The sequence below is a fragment of the Dryobates pubescens genome, chromosome 25, assembly GCF_014839835.1.
Source record: "Dryobates pubescens isolate bDryPub1 chromosome 25, bDryPub1.pri, whole genome shotgun sequence".
In the NCBI taxonomy this organism is placed as follows: Eukaryota; Metazoa; Chordata; class Aves; order Piciformes; family Picidae; genus Dryobates; species Dryobates pubescens.
In genome coordinates, this window is record NC_071636.1 from 15,420,394 (window position 1) to 15,439,577 (window position 19,184).

Here is a 19,184-nt window from a genome sequence, read left to right on the forward strand (position 1 = left end):
TTTAGTGGACACATAGATACAGGTGGGGGAGGGAGGAAATGGGTCCAGGCAAAGTTCAGACCTCTAATGTGCTTCAAAACATGGAATGTGTTGGGTTTTTCTTTTGGGCTGTGGGTGAGGGTTTGTGTTTATTTGTTGGGGGGTTTTTTGTTGGTTGTTTCATTTTTTTTGTCTGCTTCCTTGCTCTGTCTTGTTTGATTGCTTTGAAATAACATTTTTTAGCTTTCTTTTTAACAGGGTCAGCAGTGCAAAGCAAAGAAAACTTAGTGGAATTACAAAATGTTAAAGCAGTTGCCTAGCTTGTCCCAAACCTTAGCTTGTGGAAACCCAGGTATACAGCATTATTCTGTTTTGGTTTAGTATTTGTATGATGGGAGAGATGTAATTGAGACAAAGCTGCTCCTGCCCCTCTCCAGTCACATTGTACACTCTTTTCTCATCTGTTTTGCTCTTTACAGCACTCGTGGAACAGCCTCACTCCTTGTGGCTGCTGCTTGCACACTAGCAAAAGCTAAGGCTTGGCCACTCTGAGCTGCTCCTGTCCCAGAGTACTGAAAGACAAGGAAGGATGCATCTTTGGGGTCAGTCTTAGCTGATGGATGTGTACACTTGCCCATCCATAAATTGAACTCACTCCAGAGAGGATTTTTTCCTGTGATCATGGCAAGACACCGCACATACTGCTCGCAGAATTGCAAAGCTGTAGCCATGTACTGTCTTGTAATAGTAAGTATTGTGGAGCCAGGCAACTCTTTGCTGAATAAGAGGTGAAAGATCACTTTCCAAGCAAACAACAGCTTCTTAGTTTCTCCGTGCTGGAGTGGCCAAGGCTGCTTAATGTCTGTAACAGCGTTTGTCTGGCTGGCCTCGTGCCTGCATAGGCCTGAATGCTGCTGCCTGCTGGGGCTGAACTTCTGCAAGCAGTGCTCCTCTTACTCTGTTTGATTTGAGGTGAGCCTTTGCTGTATTATGTTCCAGGTGCTTTTCTAGAATTATGGACAGTAACTGTGGCTTCAAGGTCTGTATGATGCTATCAAGTTAACAAATAGCTCATTGAGAATCTGTACACTCGTGCCATTAGCTCCCATCATGCTCTTGGCATTCTGTTTCTCTTCAATATTGTGTGAATCTCAAATTTTACTGTTTCTTTTGTGTGTGTTCTTAATTTATGGAAATAAATTTTTTTCTGAGAACCTTTCTGTGTTTTAAGGCCTTCTTTAGGCTTGGCTCAGTAAATATGCACAATGGCTCTGTCTTGCCTGGAGTGGGGAGAGGTTACATCTCCAAGGGGAGTAACAAGGTTAAGTAACTGGGTAGGCAGTTGATGGGGTATGGAGCAGCAATTCCAGTGTTCATTCACCCACATCCATACTGTAAGGGGTCCAGAAACAGACCTGGGGGCTCCTAGGCATGATCCTAGCTACTACCCCTAGCAGCCATCTGTCAAGGTGGTCAAGGAGCAGGAGCCAGGCAGTTCCTGCTAGGTTCAGAGCTGAGCCAGCCCCTGCTTCCTGAGCTCCAGCCTGTCCCGAGCATCAGCCTGCTGCTTTGGAAGCAAAGCTGAAGCACAGGAACAGCAGAAAGGCTGTTTAAGCAGCTGTGATGTCTGTGCCAGAAAACCCCTAAAAGCTTGGGTATTACCCAGCTTGCCCACTTGTTCGGCTGCATGCTGCTCGGGGCAGAACTAAGCCGGCAGTGTTACACGAGTCCCACAGGTGGCACCGGAGCTCCAGCAAAGAGGAAGGGGACACCTCAGAGACATCGGGAAGCACCCTGCTATCCCTCAGCTTCCTCAGGGCTCTCTTCTTGTTCTGGGACTTGCTCGTTCACCGTACAGCTCTCCCCTTTCTTCCCACCAGCAGTTGAGTTTCATCCCCTCTCTGATGAGCACCCAACACGGGGGCAAAGGAGACAGGGCAGTCTCAGCTCAGGTGCACTGGCTCTGGAGCCCTTGCTGCTGCTCAGACTGCAAAGCTTTGTTTTATCAAGCAGTGAAAAGGGGGAGCAGAGAGACAACTCTAAGTGAAGCAACAGGAAAGGCAAGCTGGCTGTCAAACGAATTACAATCAGGCAGTCTTAGCACTGTCAACAGCTGAGTGCTGCTGCCTTGCTACTCTGGGTTTTGGTGGAGGGGTTTTATGTTGGTTTTGTGGGTTTTGGTTTGGGGGGGGGTGTCTTTTTATCCTTCAGCTGGCAGGTACATGGACTTTACCTCTTGCAGCTGGCCTGGCTTCACCATTTCCATCTCATTTATGGCTAGCTGAGGTTAATACAACTGCAATAGACTTAGCAAGGACTGGAAAGTTTGGGGTAAAGGGGTTGTTTTAATTATTTTTTAGTTAAAACTCTTAACCTTGCCTGATTGAGGGTGCATGAAGGTGAGAATACCTGCAAGCTGAAATGAACCCTGCCCCTGAGGAGCCAGCCACTCGACATCTTTATCCCCTGACAGGCAAAATGAATACGTAACACATTCTGTTCAAAAGGCTTCAGAGCATGTTCAGGCAGCTTCTGCTTGTAAACCCAGCGCTGTTTAATTGATAAAGCATATTTGGACACTTCACAGAAGCATTGTCAAAGCACTATAAGGTAATGGTTGGAGGTTCTGAGAGGGATTGTATCCACTGCTGTCCTTAAGGCTGCAAGCAGCCTCTTCTGCTGGCTGTTAGATGCTTTAAATCCAAACATTTTCATCCACAACTTAATGTATTACTAGTATCAATTCTTGGTTAAAAAAGCAAACCCATTCTTCCCAGTTCAAAGCAGGAAAGGTGACTTGATTCTGGTAGCAATTACACAACCTACAGCACATCTCTAGCTGCAGCCAAATTCATGGACAGAGGAGGATAATGCTGACACTACCCAAATATCAGCTGATTTTTCTGCATGGAAACAGTTCATAAGACAAGCAAGGCAAAGTGCTGCCAACTAACCTGTGCCACTCATGACAGTCTGTAGTTTAGTCCTGGTACTGGCCCTGCTGTTTCCACAGAACTGCTGCTTTTTCCACAGCTGTACAGCACTGCTGATCCTACTTCTGTGCTGTGGCTTATGCAGGCTGGCCTGTGTGTTCCACATGGTGCCATGTTCCAAACAAGCAAGGGATGAGATGTGAGTGGCATTACATTATAAGCATAAAATCTGCTCTTAACCCCCAAACCAACAAACCAAAAAAAACCAAGAGAGTATTCAGCATACATTTATAGAGATGACTTTTCCCTTGCTGATTGCTTTGGGCAGTTTGGACTTGCAGGTTTCCTTGTTTTCGACACTGATGTTGCTCTGTGTGTCTTGCAAAGCCTCTCTGCCAGCTGTCAGTTCAAGGAGGACGCACAGATGTTCTGGCTGCAGAAGTCTAAGATGCCTACAAACCAGGGAGAAATGGTACAGTTAAAAAAATGCCACTAGCTTTAAAAATAAAGCCTTGCTTTAAAAATAAAGCCTTCAGCTACTGGTCACTAAAATGGCAGAATGGAGATAAAATTCCCTTTTGAATCTCAGGTTTTTAACAGCTTACACTCACAGAAGCCTAACTTACTGTGTGATCTTCATTGACTTCGACACAGACTTTCAGATTCTACAACAGATGGACCCTAGCTCATCGAAAGTTTCAGTTTTCATGCTAGCTAGATGCATCCTTCCCACAGCTTTCAGTGTACTGAAAACAATGAAAAAGCCATCCCTGCCAAGGGTTGGATCTCGAGTTCTCCACTGGGCTCTGTTTTAAATGGCAATATTTCACTTACTTGGAGTTTAGTTCAAGAATGAAATATAAAATTAGTTCTATTTTTCCCACGTTTGGCACAGCCAAATGAACATTATGTTACCTTTTCCCAGAAATTATCTTTGGAATTGAAGGGAAAGCTTTCAGAGCGGGAGCAAACCATTCCTGCTTCAATAACCTCACATTTGCTCCAAAATGTGTTGGTTGGTCTGTCCCTGCACGGCTCCGGTTTCAGTGCTTTTGGGTAGGCTCTGCAGGAGCTCCAACCACGGTGCTCCTTGGAAAGCTGTCACTAAGAGGATTGTTTGGAGCATTGTTACAGTTTGAAGGAGGAACTTTAGCCTAGATCCTGACTGCCAAGACTGAAAGTTAAATAAATTACCACTGGATAGAAAAGAAAAATAAAGATCAAGTCTATATAATCAATTGGATTGCTAATGGGATCTAGAGCAGAGACATAAACAGTTCTTTCTCTTATCTTCTTCTGTCGCTTCTGCTTGCAACTGCTCTCTCTCTCTTCTTGTGGCCTTGCCCCAGGGGTATCTCTGTTTTGACTACCGTGTAAGGTAACAGGAAGTCGGGGAGAAAGTGGGGGGAGGATGTGAACAGTCCCCCTGGAGGGATCCAGGGAGTCTGAGGAGTTTCTGTGTTGTTTATGAATTGTAAATATCTATATACTGCATATACGTTGTGTATTTTGTACATATTCATTGCATTTCATATCTCTATATTGTAGTTTGCTTGTAAATAGAGCTTCATTTGCTTCCATGCCAAACTGAGCTAGTCTGGCAATTTTTATTTTGGGAGGTAATTCTCTCAAATTAGTTAGGGGGCTAGTTTCAACCCACCAGGAGCATGCTACCTCTTTCACTCCAAACAAAAGCGCAGTTCCTGCTTTATATTAACTCAGAATTAAGGACATGTGAGTACCTGCAGATGTGCAATTGAACACTGATTCTGCCAGCTGAAAGAAAGACTCTCCAAGAATGTCCTGATAGCTCATGTGACTTGCAGGGACAAGGTACTGAGTAGCATCTTTGAAAAGCAGATCACTTTCACCATACTTCCAGGACCGAAAGAGATGGAATCCAGCATCCAGTTTGCTTCTCAGAGATTCCTAAACAAAAAAGAAAGAAGTTCCACAGCTTGGATCATAAAGACCAAAGTTAATCTGGTGACCCTCAGCTTTAGCAGAAAAAAGTTCTACTCTCACATAGCTCTGTCCTTACTTGCACAAAAAGATGCAGTTTTGCAGGGGCTTTTCTCAGCAGAAGTATGCCCACTGCAGACTGGCAGCTGGTGCCAAAATCATAGAGTCATAGAATGGTCCAGGCCGGAAAGGACCTCCAAAGGTCATCCAGTTTGACCTCCCTGCAGTCAGCAGGGACATCCCCAACTACATCAGGCTGCCCAGGGCCTCATCGAGCCTCACCTTGCATACCTCCAGGGAAGGAGCCTCAACCACCTCCCTGGGCAACCTGTTCCAGTGTTCCACCACCCTCATAGTAAAGAACTTGTTCCTGACATCCAATCTAAATCTGCCCTTCTCTAGTTTGAAGCCATTGCCCCTTGTCCTGTTACTGCAGGCCTTTGCAGACAGTCTCTCCCCACCTTTCCTGTAAGCCCCCCTCAGGTACTGGGAGGCTACCATTAGGGCTCCCTGGAGCCTCTTCTTCTCCAGGCTGAACACCCCCAGTTCCTTCAGTCTGTCCTCATAGCAGAGGTGCTCCAACCCCCTGATCATTTTCATGGCCCTCTTCTGGACCCTCTCCATCAGGTCCATATCCTTCCTATGTTGAGGACTCCAGACCTGAACACAGTACTCCAATGTCCCCTTACAGAATACAAAGCATTCTTTTCTCAACCTCATATGCACACTCTTAATTCTTTCATACTGGACCTGAAAGCTGTTGAACTTCAAGGGGTTCAGCAGCCATGGGTAAAAAGTGACAACATGCTAACCTCTCCTGTTCCCTGCCTCACCTGGGACTTGGTTAGGAAGTCAGAGATCTTAGTGACACTGACAGGGCGCGTCATGACCGCGCTGGGGGGGATGGGGCCAAGGTTGCAGGCTGCCCACTCTGTGACCGCAGCACGTGTCCCATCCGCACACAGCAGCTCCAAGTCAAGAGGGCTGTAACCTTTGGCCCAGCCAGAGCTGTCCAGATCTGAAAAGATGAAGTGAAATCAAATGCCTTTAAGAAATGGAAGCAGGAGGCAGGGTGAATCTCATGTAAGATGTTGAAAACGGAGAGGCAGAAGTTTAGCAGCCTGTTCAAAACAAATGCAGCACACCTCATGGGCATTCAGCAGGAACCAGGAAGGCACAGGGGAGTGTCCTCACTGAGGAAACAGGTCAGAGCAGCTAAGCTGTGCCCACCAGCTACAAACCAGACTAACACTGGCACACAACGAGTTATCGTGCCTCCATCTCTACTCAGGCCCCTTTCTGAAAGCAGCTCAGCCTGCATTTCCTTTGCTTCCTCAAACTGCTCACTGCTGCATGAATTTTGGTAGGCTTTCCAGGCCCTTGGACCTCCACCTGGTTTCAGAGAGATTCTTCCCTTGGAAAAGTATCTTCTGCTACTGCAATTGCCTAAAAGAAAATTTCATTGTGCATAATCAGTCTGAACCCAGGGGAGTTCCCTTCTCTTCAGCTCTCTGCAAAGGCAGCATATTTTGGCTGATAGAGCAGTAGGCACAACTGAGGAGACTGTAACCAAAAACATGAAAGGCAAACCAATTTGCAGGTCTTTTACCTATGAAAGTTATGTGGACTGTTCTTTCTGTGTGTGCCTGTGAAACAACATGAGGAAGTTGCTGGGTCATGATGAAGCCAGAGAACATCTCCAGCACAAAGAGCCTACAGCACTGCCCTTATCTGCCACTTCCATCCTTCAAACTCTGATTAGAATTGACAGGTACAGGCACTGTGGCTGCAGTGTCTGCAGGCTGCAGGTTTGCTGTGAAAATTCACCTGCCTTTGAAAGCTTTGAGCTCCCCAAGAGTGAGCCCAACCACCAAGGATGATTAACTCCCCAACACACATTCATCTGAGCACTCAGTGATTGCTCCATAATGGAGTTTTGAGCTTTACTGGAACACCTACATGCAGGAAGCTTCTTGCAATTTTCCAGGCATGAGCACAACTTCATGGGCCTAGCTTAAGCCTGTAAGAGCTCATCTTCAGGAGTGGTAGTTACTATGTGGGGGTCACTGACACTACTGAGCATTCTCAAAGTACAAGAGAGTAGCTGCAGCTCACTTGCTATGTTCTGGAGCAGCTGAGAGTGTTCCAGGAAAGCTACATCTCCGAAGCTTCTACCGCTGGGATTGCCAACCAGGCACCTAGTGCAGAGAAAGAACCAGGAGGTTATCAGAGGCAGCTGCTACATGCTGACAGTTGGACAGTCAGTGCTGCCAGCAAAGATCTCGTGGGCAGTGTCCCCAGGTTTGATCAGACAATGCCTTTTGTCCCTTAAGCAGCCCCCAAGGCCAAGTTGGGGCACAACGTCCACACAGCCTCACCCTTTCCTAGCCAGGAAAGAGAATGTAACTAAAAGCATCACATACATTTTGTGGGAGTGCTTTCACCTTAGAAGCATCTTCTGCCTCCATCTTCAACTACTTTTTAATTAATTTAAGTCTTTCCTGTACCTTATACTGCTTCTTACTGCATCACCTTTGATCTCTGACCTTCTATCCTCCACCCCTTTCCTTCAACAAGGCTTCCTTACATGTATGGAAGCACTGTCTTGCTTTGGAAACAATTTCATGACTGTTTTCAATCACCACTCAGCTAAACATCCTGTAGCAGCTACAAGCAAACCAGAATACATGCTAGCATAAGTTTATAGAGTCAGATGCCCAACATAAAAACCCCACAACTCCAAAGAAGACCTCAACAAGATAACAAGCCAGTTCTGGCTGCAGCTCACCTGAGTGCCCCCATGTTGCCATAGTAGTGTTCGTTGTGACCGGCAGCACACCTGCTGGACACTCGGGCCCCTTCCACCTTGCTGTCTCCAATGCACACCTTGCACAGGTTCCCATCTGCTCCTGGCATGCAGCTCTTCCAAAAGTAACTCTGATAAGCTGAGTCAAGAAAACTGAGGTGAGGTTAAGGCAAGGTATTCCAAAGCCTCTTCACACATGGGAAAAGACAGAAACAGAATTCTATCCTAATAGCTACCAAGAGGAGAACTAAATTATGCAAAGAATCACACAAATGCAATAGGGGAAAGAGCCTCTGAGACTGCAGTCTTGTTGGTCAAATCCTCATGGCTTCATCCCCATTTTCCTCCCAGATTTCCATGGTGTAGTCAACATACAACCCAGAGCAGCCCTTACCAGAGCCAATGTCACAGTTCCCAGTCTCATTCTCCAGAGCTCCAACTGTGTATCTGGAAAGCAGTAACCATCCTCCAGGACTATAGAGGTGACTGTGGCAGGATCGCCTGCCCCTGAGGTTATGGATGTTGATCTGCTTGGTGCTCTTCTTAGCTAAGGCAACAGCATAGACAGGCGACAGAGCTGTAAAACAGTGACAACAAGCAGTGAGACCAAGGCAGATAATTACTCCAGACAGGCACAGACCTCTCTCCTCTCCCTCAGCCTGTTCTGCTATCTTCAGTTACAGCAGAGGATCTGCACTCTTGGCTTAGCCAACAGGTCTCGCCCCGGCTGCCCACCGCTATCTGCAAAGCTCCTACTGAGCACACAGCAAATCCCTTCCCAGACACAGGCACATTCCTACAGAAGTCCTACAGGCAGTGTCAGGAAAACCTAAACCTTTTGCCATCTCAATGTTGTCCTCTTACCTTTGTGCTTAAGATGAATCAGTTTCCCTGTTTCCTCTGTGCTCTCAACAGCAGGGACACAATCTCCCCCTGGAGAGGAATCATAGAGTCATTAAGGTTGGCAAAGTCCTCTGAGATCATCAAGTCCAACTGTTCAACCCACCACCACCATGGCCACTAACCCATGTCTCAAAGTGCTACGTCCACATGTTTTTTGAACATCTTCAGGGATGGTGACCCCACCACCTCCCTGGGCAGCCTGTTCCAGTGCCTGACCACTCTTGCAGGATAATATCCAACCTAAAACTTCCCTGGTGCAACTTGAGCCCATTTCCTCTCATCCTATTACTAGTCACTTGATAGAACAGTCCAACACCCAGCTCTGTACAACTACCTGAAAAGGGGTTGTAGAGAGCAATGTCTCCCTTCAACCATTAAGGAATTTGTGGCTGCTGTCCTTCCTCTCACATGGCAATACCCAACCAAAAACCTCCTCTTGAGCCATGTCAGCACCTCTGTGCCTTTCACAGAAGAGATGTAACATCCAGTCAGACCAAATGCTAGAGCCAGTTAGTGGAAGGACTGGGAAGAGCATTTGGACATAATATATTGAGTGGTGCTTCCATCACAAACCACTACAAACTGTGGAAATCTAGCTCTGTGTTTAATGGGACTTTTTTGATTCCCCCTCCTCTTGCTCAGGTCACAGAAGAACTTACCATAACATTCTGCAGCCACAGGCACCAATCCACACCTCCCTGCAATGTAGACATGTGTTGCATCCAAGGTGACTGCATCAGCCTCACTGCCCTGCCAACAGCACCACAGAGAATAACAAACTGAGGGGGTTTGTGACTGTGTAACCAGTTGCTGTACTTCTCCACTGGGGGAAATGCCCCTGCATAAATTCCCTCCCATTCCCACTGGTCCCCCTGGTGTACAAGCTGCTTTTCTTCTTGTTCCACTCAGATAAGGACATACACACGCTGCGTGGTCTTACTATGTCCCCTGACCAGAGGGAGTCTCCTACCTTGATCATTTCAATGCATTTGGTCATGGAAGTTGCTTGGACACAGACTAAAGGGTCAGATTTGATGCTCAGGGCCCACTCCTCGCATTTATGCAGCTCAGCATCACTGATGCAGCACCAGCGCACGATGCTGTTGTCCAAGGAGCTGCCTGAGTCAGAAGGAAAGAGCACAGTGATATCAGGTCACCTATCACCAGCCTGTCCTTTGTTAAGGGAATATTCAGAACAGGCCTGGCCTGGAGAAAGAGAGCTTTTTTCTTCCCTTTTGTTAACTACAGTCCTGCGGAAGGCTTCTCACCTTCATGGCCTAGTCCCTTAAGGAGAGCTACGTAATCCAGACCGAGGACATAGGCAATCTCTAGCTGCTCCTCAAGAAGCTGCAGGTGCTGAGTGGCATCTCGGAACAGCAGGTTCCTTCCCCCAAAGGGTGCTGAAGTGAAGAGTTCAAACCTGGCTCTTTCCTTTCCTCTCTGCCCAAAGAAGCGCTGGGACAAGAACAACACTTGTAACTGCGACAGACCTGCTCCTCCTTCTATGCAGCCTCATCCCTCCCTCCACAGCAACACCCAGGGTGCCATCAGACTGGGACCAGCCCACAGCTAACGCAGTCAGTGAATGGTTCCAGCCCTAAAAGCTTTAAGCAATTCACTTTTTGGAAGACTTTTCTCCCCCCATCTTAGTTATTCCAAGCAGTTGGGCTGTGCTCAATGTCTCCTACCCTGGAAAGGCAACTCAGGGAGCATAGCTGAGTGAGAAACATGTGATGAAGATCAGTGTGGTAAAGCAGTGCAAGTTGTCTTGTGATTGATGATGGGCAAGCACCACATGCAAAGTAGGTCCACTGGGAATGAAGAGAGCACTTAGGAGTGTGCTAGGGATACTGCTGCATAGCCACTGCTGGGCATGGGGGAACACAGCTGGGGTGTGTGACAAAAGCATGTGAAGATCTCGACAAGAGACTTTGTACAACTGCTGCCACCAGAGTCAGCCTTCTGGCTTGAACTGTTCCCTGTCTACTGCAGTATTTTAAGAACTGGATGGTTTCATCAGTTCTTTAAATCTGTACTTAAATAGGCATTATTCCTTTTCAGTGTCAGACAGATTCCTGGATGTTAAGGTAACAGATACTATTTATAAGTTGAGAAGGAGAGGAACAATGGTGAGCCCTGACCCTGTCTCCTTCAGCTACATAAGAATTCACCCAAGTCCCAGGACAGGCTGCACGTCATGAGCCATTTTCCACTTTGGGTGTTAAGAATCTTCCCCTTCTTTACTTACTTATTCCTAGCCTCCTACAGAAGAATGCTAAAGACAAAAGTAAAACCTTCTTCCAGAAGCCTTCCCCATAATGACCACAGGCAGGTGGAAGCAGAACCTCTGTCTGGAGGTGCTAACATCACTCACTTGGATTGTGTTCAGAAATTTGTTGGTGATCTTCTGGAAGTTGTGGCGGGTGACAATGCCACGGCCAGGCCCCTTGCCCAGGTTACAGGTGCTGTACTCAGCCAGCCCAGCTGTAGTCCCATCAGGACATAAGAGCTCATACTCCTGCTGCTCTGCCTCTGGAACAAGAGGACACTCATGGATCCATGAAGTGAGACACAACTTGGCAGCAGGCGCAGAGGAAGGTGAAGAGTTTTTCAGAGGATATGCAGGCAGCACAGTCTACCAAGCATGCTTGGGAAGCTGCCTTTACTAAGCCCTTCTCTTCACAAAGAGAGGGACCTCAGCAAGAGGTCCTCCAAAATACTCTTCAAACTGTAGCCCTCTAAATATGTTTAAAAATACTTATCTGAAAATACCACTCTAATCACCTGCAAAAATATTGGTACTGAGCTTAAAAATACCAAGCAGGTGCAGAGGAGCTGCAGGTTCTCACAGCTCCATACTGAATCCTGAAAGGACTCGGTGAGCTCAGGCACTGCTGATGCTGACAGCTGCACCAGGGACTCAAGGATGCAGAAATCCCCTGCACAAAAACATTTGACTGCTCCCATTCTAAAAATCCTCTGGGAGCAGTTAGTGCACATTTACTTTTTCCTTCTGAACTGTGTGGATCACAGGATACTAGGGGTTGGAAAGGACCTCAGGAGATCATCGAGTCAGACCCCCCTGCCAGAGCAGGAAGTAAGTTCTGCCAAGCAAAGCCAAAGAACTACTTGCAGGGACAGAATTTTCCCTGGAAATAACAAAAATAGCAGCATACCCTCAAACTCCAAGGCAGGACAGACACAGCCAGAGGTAACAAGGAATCTGATTTTTCAGGATTACCTGTGGCACTCAAAATTGTCAGATGATCTAAAAAGGCAACATCTGCCACTCCATCCTTCAGGCACCTGCAGATAGACAAATGGAAACACATCACCTGGCTTTCCCTCCCTGGGGAGTTCTTTTTCCCCAGAGGAAGATTCAGCAGCTGTATCACAGAGCTCACCTGAAGGCTCCCTCAGAGTCATAGTAGGGCTCATTACCACTTGTCTCACAGAAGTGGTTCTTGTCCCTGACATAGGACTTTTGTCCTTGGCAGAGAGCACACAGTCGAGGAGCAGCAATACCAACCCCAGGGATGCAGCTCGCATTGAAATAGTCACTGACCACTGCAGATGATGGGGGAAAACAAAACCAAATAACAACAAAAAGAGAGAAAAGTCAAGTGAGGAAATACAGAAGAAGGAAAAGGTGCCAAACACATCATGAACATAACTAGAACCATGGACTTTAATAAAAAAAAGCAACAAATGCAGCTTCATTGTGTAAACATCAGATGTGAAACATCTGCTGCAACAGTGATCAAGTGCTCTTGTTCAAAAATCATCTTTGTGCTGGTTAGATATTGCAAAGGCTTGTTCCCTGTTGCATTCTGAACACAAAGATTTCCTGTTTTGGTAACAATTCCACTGCTTTGAGATCACTGGAAAAGTTCTACAGAGAGCTAGCAGCCAGTATCAAAAACACTCCAAGAAGATCTTTCATCCACAAAGCTCCAAGATTTCCACACAGCTTGCTTCCTTCCACATCTGCTTGTACTTCACTCACTGCTGCTGAGGGCAGAGACACAGCCCTGTGGCTCCTATCACCCACCTTGGCTCAGAGATTGGGACTCATCCCAGGAAAGGTCATTCCTTGCAAGGAGAAAGCCAAGTGGGATATTCCAGCCCGATGTCCATCTGGCTCCGTTGTGGCAGCTGCGTGCACCTCGTAGCCTCTGGATATTCAGAGTTCCTCGTTTGGCAATGGCCACAGCAAAAACACAGTTTCCTGTGACAGGACAAGACATGGAACTGAAAGAACTAAACTCCAGTTCTCCTATGTGAGTTCAACTACTGTGAACACAGCTAAGGAAAAAAACCTCCCAAGCATGTGAAGCAGTTACCTATGCCAGGACTTTGCCATATCCTGGCTGTTGGCACCTCATCAAACTGAGTGATGCAAGAGATGTGCCAAGCAAGAATGTAAACACCTGGAGGAAAAGGCTTCCAGGACCATCCAGCTCCATCATCCAGTGTAATTGCTCCTCCAGAATGCTGGACATTTGTCTCACACTGTTTAGGTATTGTAATGGAAAAAAATTCCTGTCTTACCCTCAGAAGGCACCACCTGAAACACATCCTTTCCACTAGTCACAGCTCTTCAGCTGAAACAACATTCTCTTCTCACACCCTCCCCTTACCAGTCTCTTCCTACACCCACCTGCTAATCTGCCTTCCTTCTCAGAGTCACAGCCCACACATTTTCTCTTTTTGTGCTTGATTTTGCCTCACACTTGTTTCTCCTTCCCTTATATATCATTCATTGCACAGACTGGTCAGGTCTGCAGGCATGAAGAGGAATCTTGCCACAAGAAGATTCTCTACCTTATATTCTCGTGTCTTTAGGGTGAGGAGGGAATTAACTCCTGAGAGAAGCTAATCTCTTAAAGAATCACTAGTGAGTGTTCAGTTACATGAGCAAAGAGCACAGAGAAGGACTGACACAGAGGGAATAATCCACTTCTTGTTTCCTATAGGATATAGACCTCTGGTGCACTAGTGCGGAGGGCAGGGGCATGTACAGACAGAGTGACAGCACCACAGGCAGAAAGGCCCCTGGGTTTAAAGCACTACTGGTGGAGTTTTCCAAGCAGTTGGCAGTCACTCCACACACCTAGCAAGGCAGTGAGAACTTACAGACTCCTTTTCAGGAGTTCCTGAGCATTGCCTTCCGCTGCACAGGGCTTTGTCAGCTAGGTCAGAAGTACAGCTTGTTCTTTTGCTTTGTGAACCTACCTTGATCATAGATCTCCTTTGCCACCACTGTCAAACCATACAGCTTCACAGCAGAGTAAACATCTCCAGCATCCAAGGAGGCAGCATCTGCTTTATTTGCCTTAAAAAGAACAGCAAACCCCTCCAAACAAGTGTTTGCAGGGACACAAAACAGGGCAGCTTCCAGAGCAGAGTTTCTGCCTGAGAAGTAGCAGCCAGTGATTTTTAAAAGCATTTGCTTTATTTTTAAGGGAATCCCTGCTACTAAGCTTGGTGAAATGCTAGCAGTGAAGGCTGTTCCCTCCACAAAATACCAGTTCTTTGGCAATAACAATCTTTCTCACCTCTCCTTTGGGCCTTCCATTCCAAAAGCCCAATTCTGGTGCCAGCTGAAGAAAAAGGCAGCCCCCTTTTCCTCCTGCTGCTCTCCCAAGACCCCAAATCCTTCTCAGAATTCTCCAGGCTAACATGGAATGTGGAACTGAAATCTATTACTAAGGGCTGCAGGACTGAATGAGAGGGTGAAATAAATTAGTCCCTGAACCAGCAAGAAAGGTTTGCTTGGTTTTGTTTTCCAGGTTAGATTTGGACTCCATTGGAGGCAACTAGGACTGACTGAAAAAGGGAACTGAAATTTCCTGTCCTAGTCAAGCTTCAGGTACAAATGCCACAGCAAATGCTCAGCTTCCTTTTCATTCATGACTTTTTTAAAAGCACAGTGTAATGGAAATTTGATTTCAGAGCTGGTCAATCACGAGAGCTTACACTTACAAAAGTCCTGATGTCTGATTTTATTCGCATCAAAGATTTTATATATTAAAAAAGGGCTCTGCTCTTCAGAAAAGACTGACTAGGGGCTAAAAGTAACAGGGAAGGAAGGGAAGACAAAATACCATTATAGTCAGAGCAGGACCAAAACCCACAGGCAAGGGGAATACTCTGAGCAAGTTTTCATTTACTAATTTGGTTTAGTCCTTTTATTCCCAAGCAACTTTTTACTTATTTCCTAGAGACTGCAAGGACACTATCTGAGGTAAAACAGCACATCTAGTAGAATGCTCCTAGGGGTAAATTCTTGTTTCTCAAGCTACTGTGTGCTTTATATATATATATATACACAATCCCCTCATCTCTGTATCCTTGTATTCTCCCATGGATTCTCTTTACCAGTTACTTCAAAAGAGGATTTGGTCTCAAAGTCTCTGTGAACTCACTCTGATTTTGTCAATGCAGTCGTGAGTGTTGAGGGCTCTGATGCAAGAAATCCTATTAAAGGAATTGACAGCAGCAAGGGGCAGCACAGCCAGAAGTGCTTTGGAGAGTTCAGCACACTTTCTCTGCTCCAGGTCAGAAAGGGTGCACCACCGGAACTTCTTCCCTGTAGCACCAAAAAAGGAGTCAAGATTTCTAGGATTTGGTGGGGAAAAGCCCAAACAACTCGTAAAAGAGGAAGGTTATTCTCTTTTATTTAACTTCCCACATAAGTAGATTCTGCTCACACATCCACACACTTACAGGCACCCAAGAGATGTGCCCAAGCTGTATGAACAACTTGGAGAGCAGCAACTGTTTGCTGTTGAGTCTGCACTGTGGCTCTTTGCTTCCTCTTGGCTGGCAGCAATGAACCAGATTCCAGGCAGACTTCACAAGAAATTAAATCCATTTTAGGTAGATTTCTCAAGAATCAACAATTATTATGGTGTGATCTTTCACCTCAGAATCTTCCTTGCTTCATCCTCCATGAATTGCAGGCAAGGTTGCCACGCAAATAGAGGAAACAAAGGCAAGGACATCTGCATGGCTATGGCCTGTTCTCCCGTTGGAATAATGAGAGCACAGGCTAACCTTGTTACCACTTTCCTCTTATCATGCTGCAGCTTTTCTCCTAACAAGCCAGCTGTGATGTGACCTTCTCAGGGCACAGACCTTCTGACCTGTGTTCAGTTCTGGGGTCCTCAATTTAAGGACATTGAGACACTTGAACGTGTCCAGAGAAGGGCAACAAGGCTGATGGGAGGTCTCAAGCACAAGCCCTATGAGGAAAGGCTGAGGGAGCTGGGGTTGTTTAGCCTGGAGAAGAGGAGGCTGAGGGGAGACCTTATTGCTCTCTACAAATACCTGAAGGGAGGCTGTAGACAGGTGGGGGTTGGTACCTTCTCCCAGGCAACCAGTGTCAGAACAAGAGGACACAGCCTTAAGCTGTGCCAGGGGAAGTTTAGGCTTAAGGTAAGGAGAAAGCTCTTCACAGAAAGAGTGATTGGCCATTGGAATGTGCTGCCCAGGGAAGTGGTGGAGTCACCCTCGCTGAAAGTATTCAAAAAAGGATTGGAGGTGGCACTTGGAGCCATGGTTTAGTTGTCAGGAGGTGTTAGGTATTAGGTAATAGGTTGGACTTGATGATCTCTGAGGTCTTTTCCAACGTGGTTGGTTCTGTGATTCTGTAAACAATGCATTCCCCAGGCTTTATCAGTTTTATTGCTGTCAGTTCTGTCCTCAGTTATCAATCCAGGCCAAGCTTTTAACCTTTGCTCTGCTGTTCCCTCTGGTGCTTTCACACACACACACACACACACACACACACATTCCCATGCATGATTTCTCCATACCAGTCTTAATATTCCTGTTAAAGTCCTAGACATTCAGAAGCAAGCCTACAAAAGGTCAAGAAATATGGAGGGAGGTTTTTGACAGGGGATTGAATCGCTTTAGTCTTGTTGAATTTAGTGTTTAGAGAGGGGATTGTTGATTTTTAAGCAGACAGTAACTGATGTTCCAAGCCCCAGGTGTCAGAGCACTGGGCTGCATGCTTTGTCACAACAGCACTTCCTACTGAGTGCCAGCTTTGACAGAACAGTGTTTACCTCCCATTTTCTTTCCAGACAAAGACTACATGATTTAAAATAATAAAACCCACAGCAAGGCTCCAAGAGTCAGAAAACATTACATTAGAGAAGTATGAAAACTTCAACTTTGGAGCAACTCAAAATGAAATGCTACTTCACAACAGAGTAAAGCAATCCCCTCAAGACAAGGGGTGAGGACTGGGACTATTTGACATTCCAATGGCAATTCTGTGGCTTTGGGCCTTCTTCTGTCATTAAAAAATGCATTCCTAAGAGCTCCTGAAGCAATGCAAAGTAACTTGCTGGCTTTCCCTCCAGAGGTTTATCTTCCATGACAACCACCATGACAGACAGGAACTAGGGACAATTTGGTCATTGACGATGAAGAATCCAGTACTGGGGATTGAACAAACATCAACAACAAAAGCCTCAAAATCTCACCTTGTCCAAGAAGAAGGTTACTAAGAATTACCTTCATTTTTGGACATCAAACAGATTAAATAACCTGCACAGGAACAGTGTGCAGAACTGTAGCAGAACTGAACTATTCCGTTGTCAGATCTTTTTTCAGCTGAAAACTAAGTAAGCCATAAAAAGAAATCCCAGATCAGTGCCAGAAGAAAGAAGAGGTTAGGAACCACAGGAGAAGGTCAAACCTCCTTTTCCAGGAGGAGACAGGATTTGGTTGCTTTAGACTGGCTACAAAGCTACACCCTGAGGGATCCAGACATGCCAGCAAAATCTCCTTTTTTTGCCCTAGGTTCCAATTATTCCATCTTGGATCTAATATGACTTCTTTTGTATTCTTCTTATTAAATGCCCTCTACTCTGAAACATATCATCATATACTTCTCAAGAAGATACTATTCATTTAAGGAGGGGGGAAAGAAGTGATTATTACATATAAAAATGACAAGCAGTTATGTAACTTGAGAGGATCTTATACCATGCAATGAAACCAGGACTGAATGCATGCAAAACACCACAACAGCTCCAACATTGTCACTTTCAGATGCTTAAGCATTTGGGTTTCTGGTGCTTGATTCCTATCACACAAAAATATTACCTGGCACACATAACGTTAACAATGAGAAGTGGGAAGTTTTTGTCTCTGAGTAGAGCATCAGACACAAGCACTCCAGTTGTTTTGATGTTAATTCGGCACAACTCCCAAAAGAATCCATTGTGGTTTGAGAGGAGAGCAGCCTGCAGTACACTGATTGATTTTGACAGTGTTAATGAGTACCCGGACCTCAACTGTTCAAAGGAAACAAACCACCACTGAATTCCTAAGGAACCAGTGTACTGAGCTGCTTCAGAACTAACAGGGTCACCATCTGCCAGTGATCAAAGAGGGAGCATGCAGGCAAATGGAAATCGCAGGCACAGCTCTAGCTGCAGCTCCTTTGCACAGAAGAAAACAAAGCCAAAGCACACATTAGAGTTTGCACCCTGCTCACCTCATCTATAAGTCACATTTCTCTTTCCCTCTTTGCAACAACCTTACCTGAAGACAGCAAGGTAAAGCTGATCAGGGCAATTAAAATCACTGTCTTCATGATCACAGCAGTTCAGTAAGGATCCTCTCTCTCTCTCCCGAAGCTCTGCCTTCTCATACCAGGAATTCCACAGTGATGACCAGAGCTTCTGGGGGATAACAAAGGGGTTTGAGGCATCACTAAGGGTAAAGCAAGATTTAAGCAAAACCCAAGCCATCAGAGGATGGTGTATCCTTGCATGCAAAGCAGAAAGGGACAGTGCCCTGTCCCTGTCCACAGATGGAAAACATGTGTTTTCTGCTTTGTTATGAACAGACACAGGAAGAAGGGTAAGCCTCTGCTTCTGGAACAAATGGTGCTCCTCCTGCTTCAGAAGGCACCAACAGGCAAGACTTACATCTGTGATACAAGAAAGACATCCAAAGCTAAGTGAATTGTCCAAACCACTGAGCAGGTTTCTCTAGAATATTGCAGGGGCCTTTTTACCTTATTTTTTCCACTTGCTAATGGCTTACCTAAGGAATTTTAAAGGAAGTGCTCCCATGTCTCCCTAAGAATTCCAGGCAGAACTGATCCAGGTGCAGCATATCCCCCCTGCCCAGAAGTGGTTTTCTTGCTATGTTCAGTAACAGAACTGTGACACTGTTGACTTTCTTGACTTACTCTATTCTGTTCTAGTCCAGCAGTCTCACCCAAACGGGCTGATTTCCTTGTTCTTCAACACTTGGCATGGAGTATTGCCTCTTAATTACTGCACAGAAGCCATAATTAACATCACTAATCCTTCAGCAGGGAAAAAAACAAACAACTGTATGTGTGTGTGTGTGTGTGCACTAGCAGAAGGGTGCACACTGAACTCATCTGAGGATGTATGAACTATTGCTAAAGTAGTTTCATCTCCCCGAGCCCTGCAGAAAGCAAATCTGTTTCCTGGGTTTGTTTTCCTTCTTCATCTTAGTTTTTTTCTTGGTGCTTTCTCTGCTTCATGTATTCTTGCAATGCTTCTCCCAGATCTCTCTGGTTGCCTTAGCAACTCTCCCCTAGT

The 19,184-nt window shown here is 45.9% G+C and overlaps 1 protein-coding gene across 1 annotated transcript; it reads right to left on the reverse strand.

Moving 5' to 3' along the window:
- Positions 1-2,500: 2,500 nt before the first annotated feature.
- LOC104309689 (melanotransferrin) lies at positions 2,501-18,584 on the reverse strand. Its single transcript, XM_009911041.2, has 17 exons — positions 18,148-18,584; positions 15,012-15,175; positions 13,819-13,918; positions 12,635-12,811; positions 11,988-12,150; positions 11,825-11,889; positions 10,958-11,115; positions 9,852-10,038; positions 9,554-9,702; positions 9,243-9,333; positions 8,545-8,613; positions 8,075-8,257; positions 7,663-7,819; positions 6,990-7,072; positions 5,708-5,892; positions 4,655-4,841; positions 2,501-3,364 (listed from the first exon to the last, which is right to left on the reverse strand). The coding sequence occupies exons 1-17, from the start codon at positions 18,197-18,199 to the stop codon at positions 3,315-3,317; spliced, it is 2,220 nt and encodes a 739-aa protein (XP_009909343.2). The 5' UTR covers positions 18,200-18,584; the 3' UTR covers positions 2,501-3,314.
- Between the last annotated feature and the right edge of the window lie 600 nt (positions 18,585-19,184).

Excerpts from the sequence above, each read along its gene's own strand:
- LOC104309689 (XM_009911041.2), bottom strand. The coding sequence starts at position 18,199 with ATGAAGACAGTGATTTTAATTGCCCTGATCAGCTTTACCTTGCTGTCT. Across the intron at positions 10,039-10,957 it reads AATTTCTGAACACAATCCAA|CGCTTCTTTGGGCAGAGAGG; the intron begins GTGAGTGATGTT and ends TTCTTGTCCCAG. Across the intron at positions 8,258-8,544 it reads GATTCATCTTAAGCACAAAG|CTCTGTCGCCTGTCTATGCT; the intron begins GTAAGAGGACAA and ends ACTGTTTTACAG.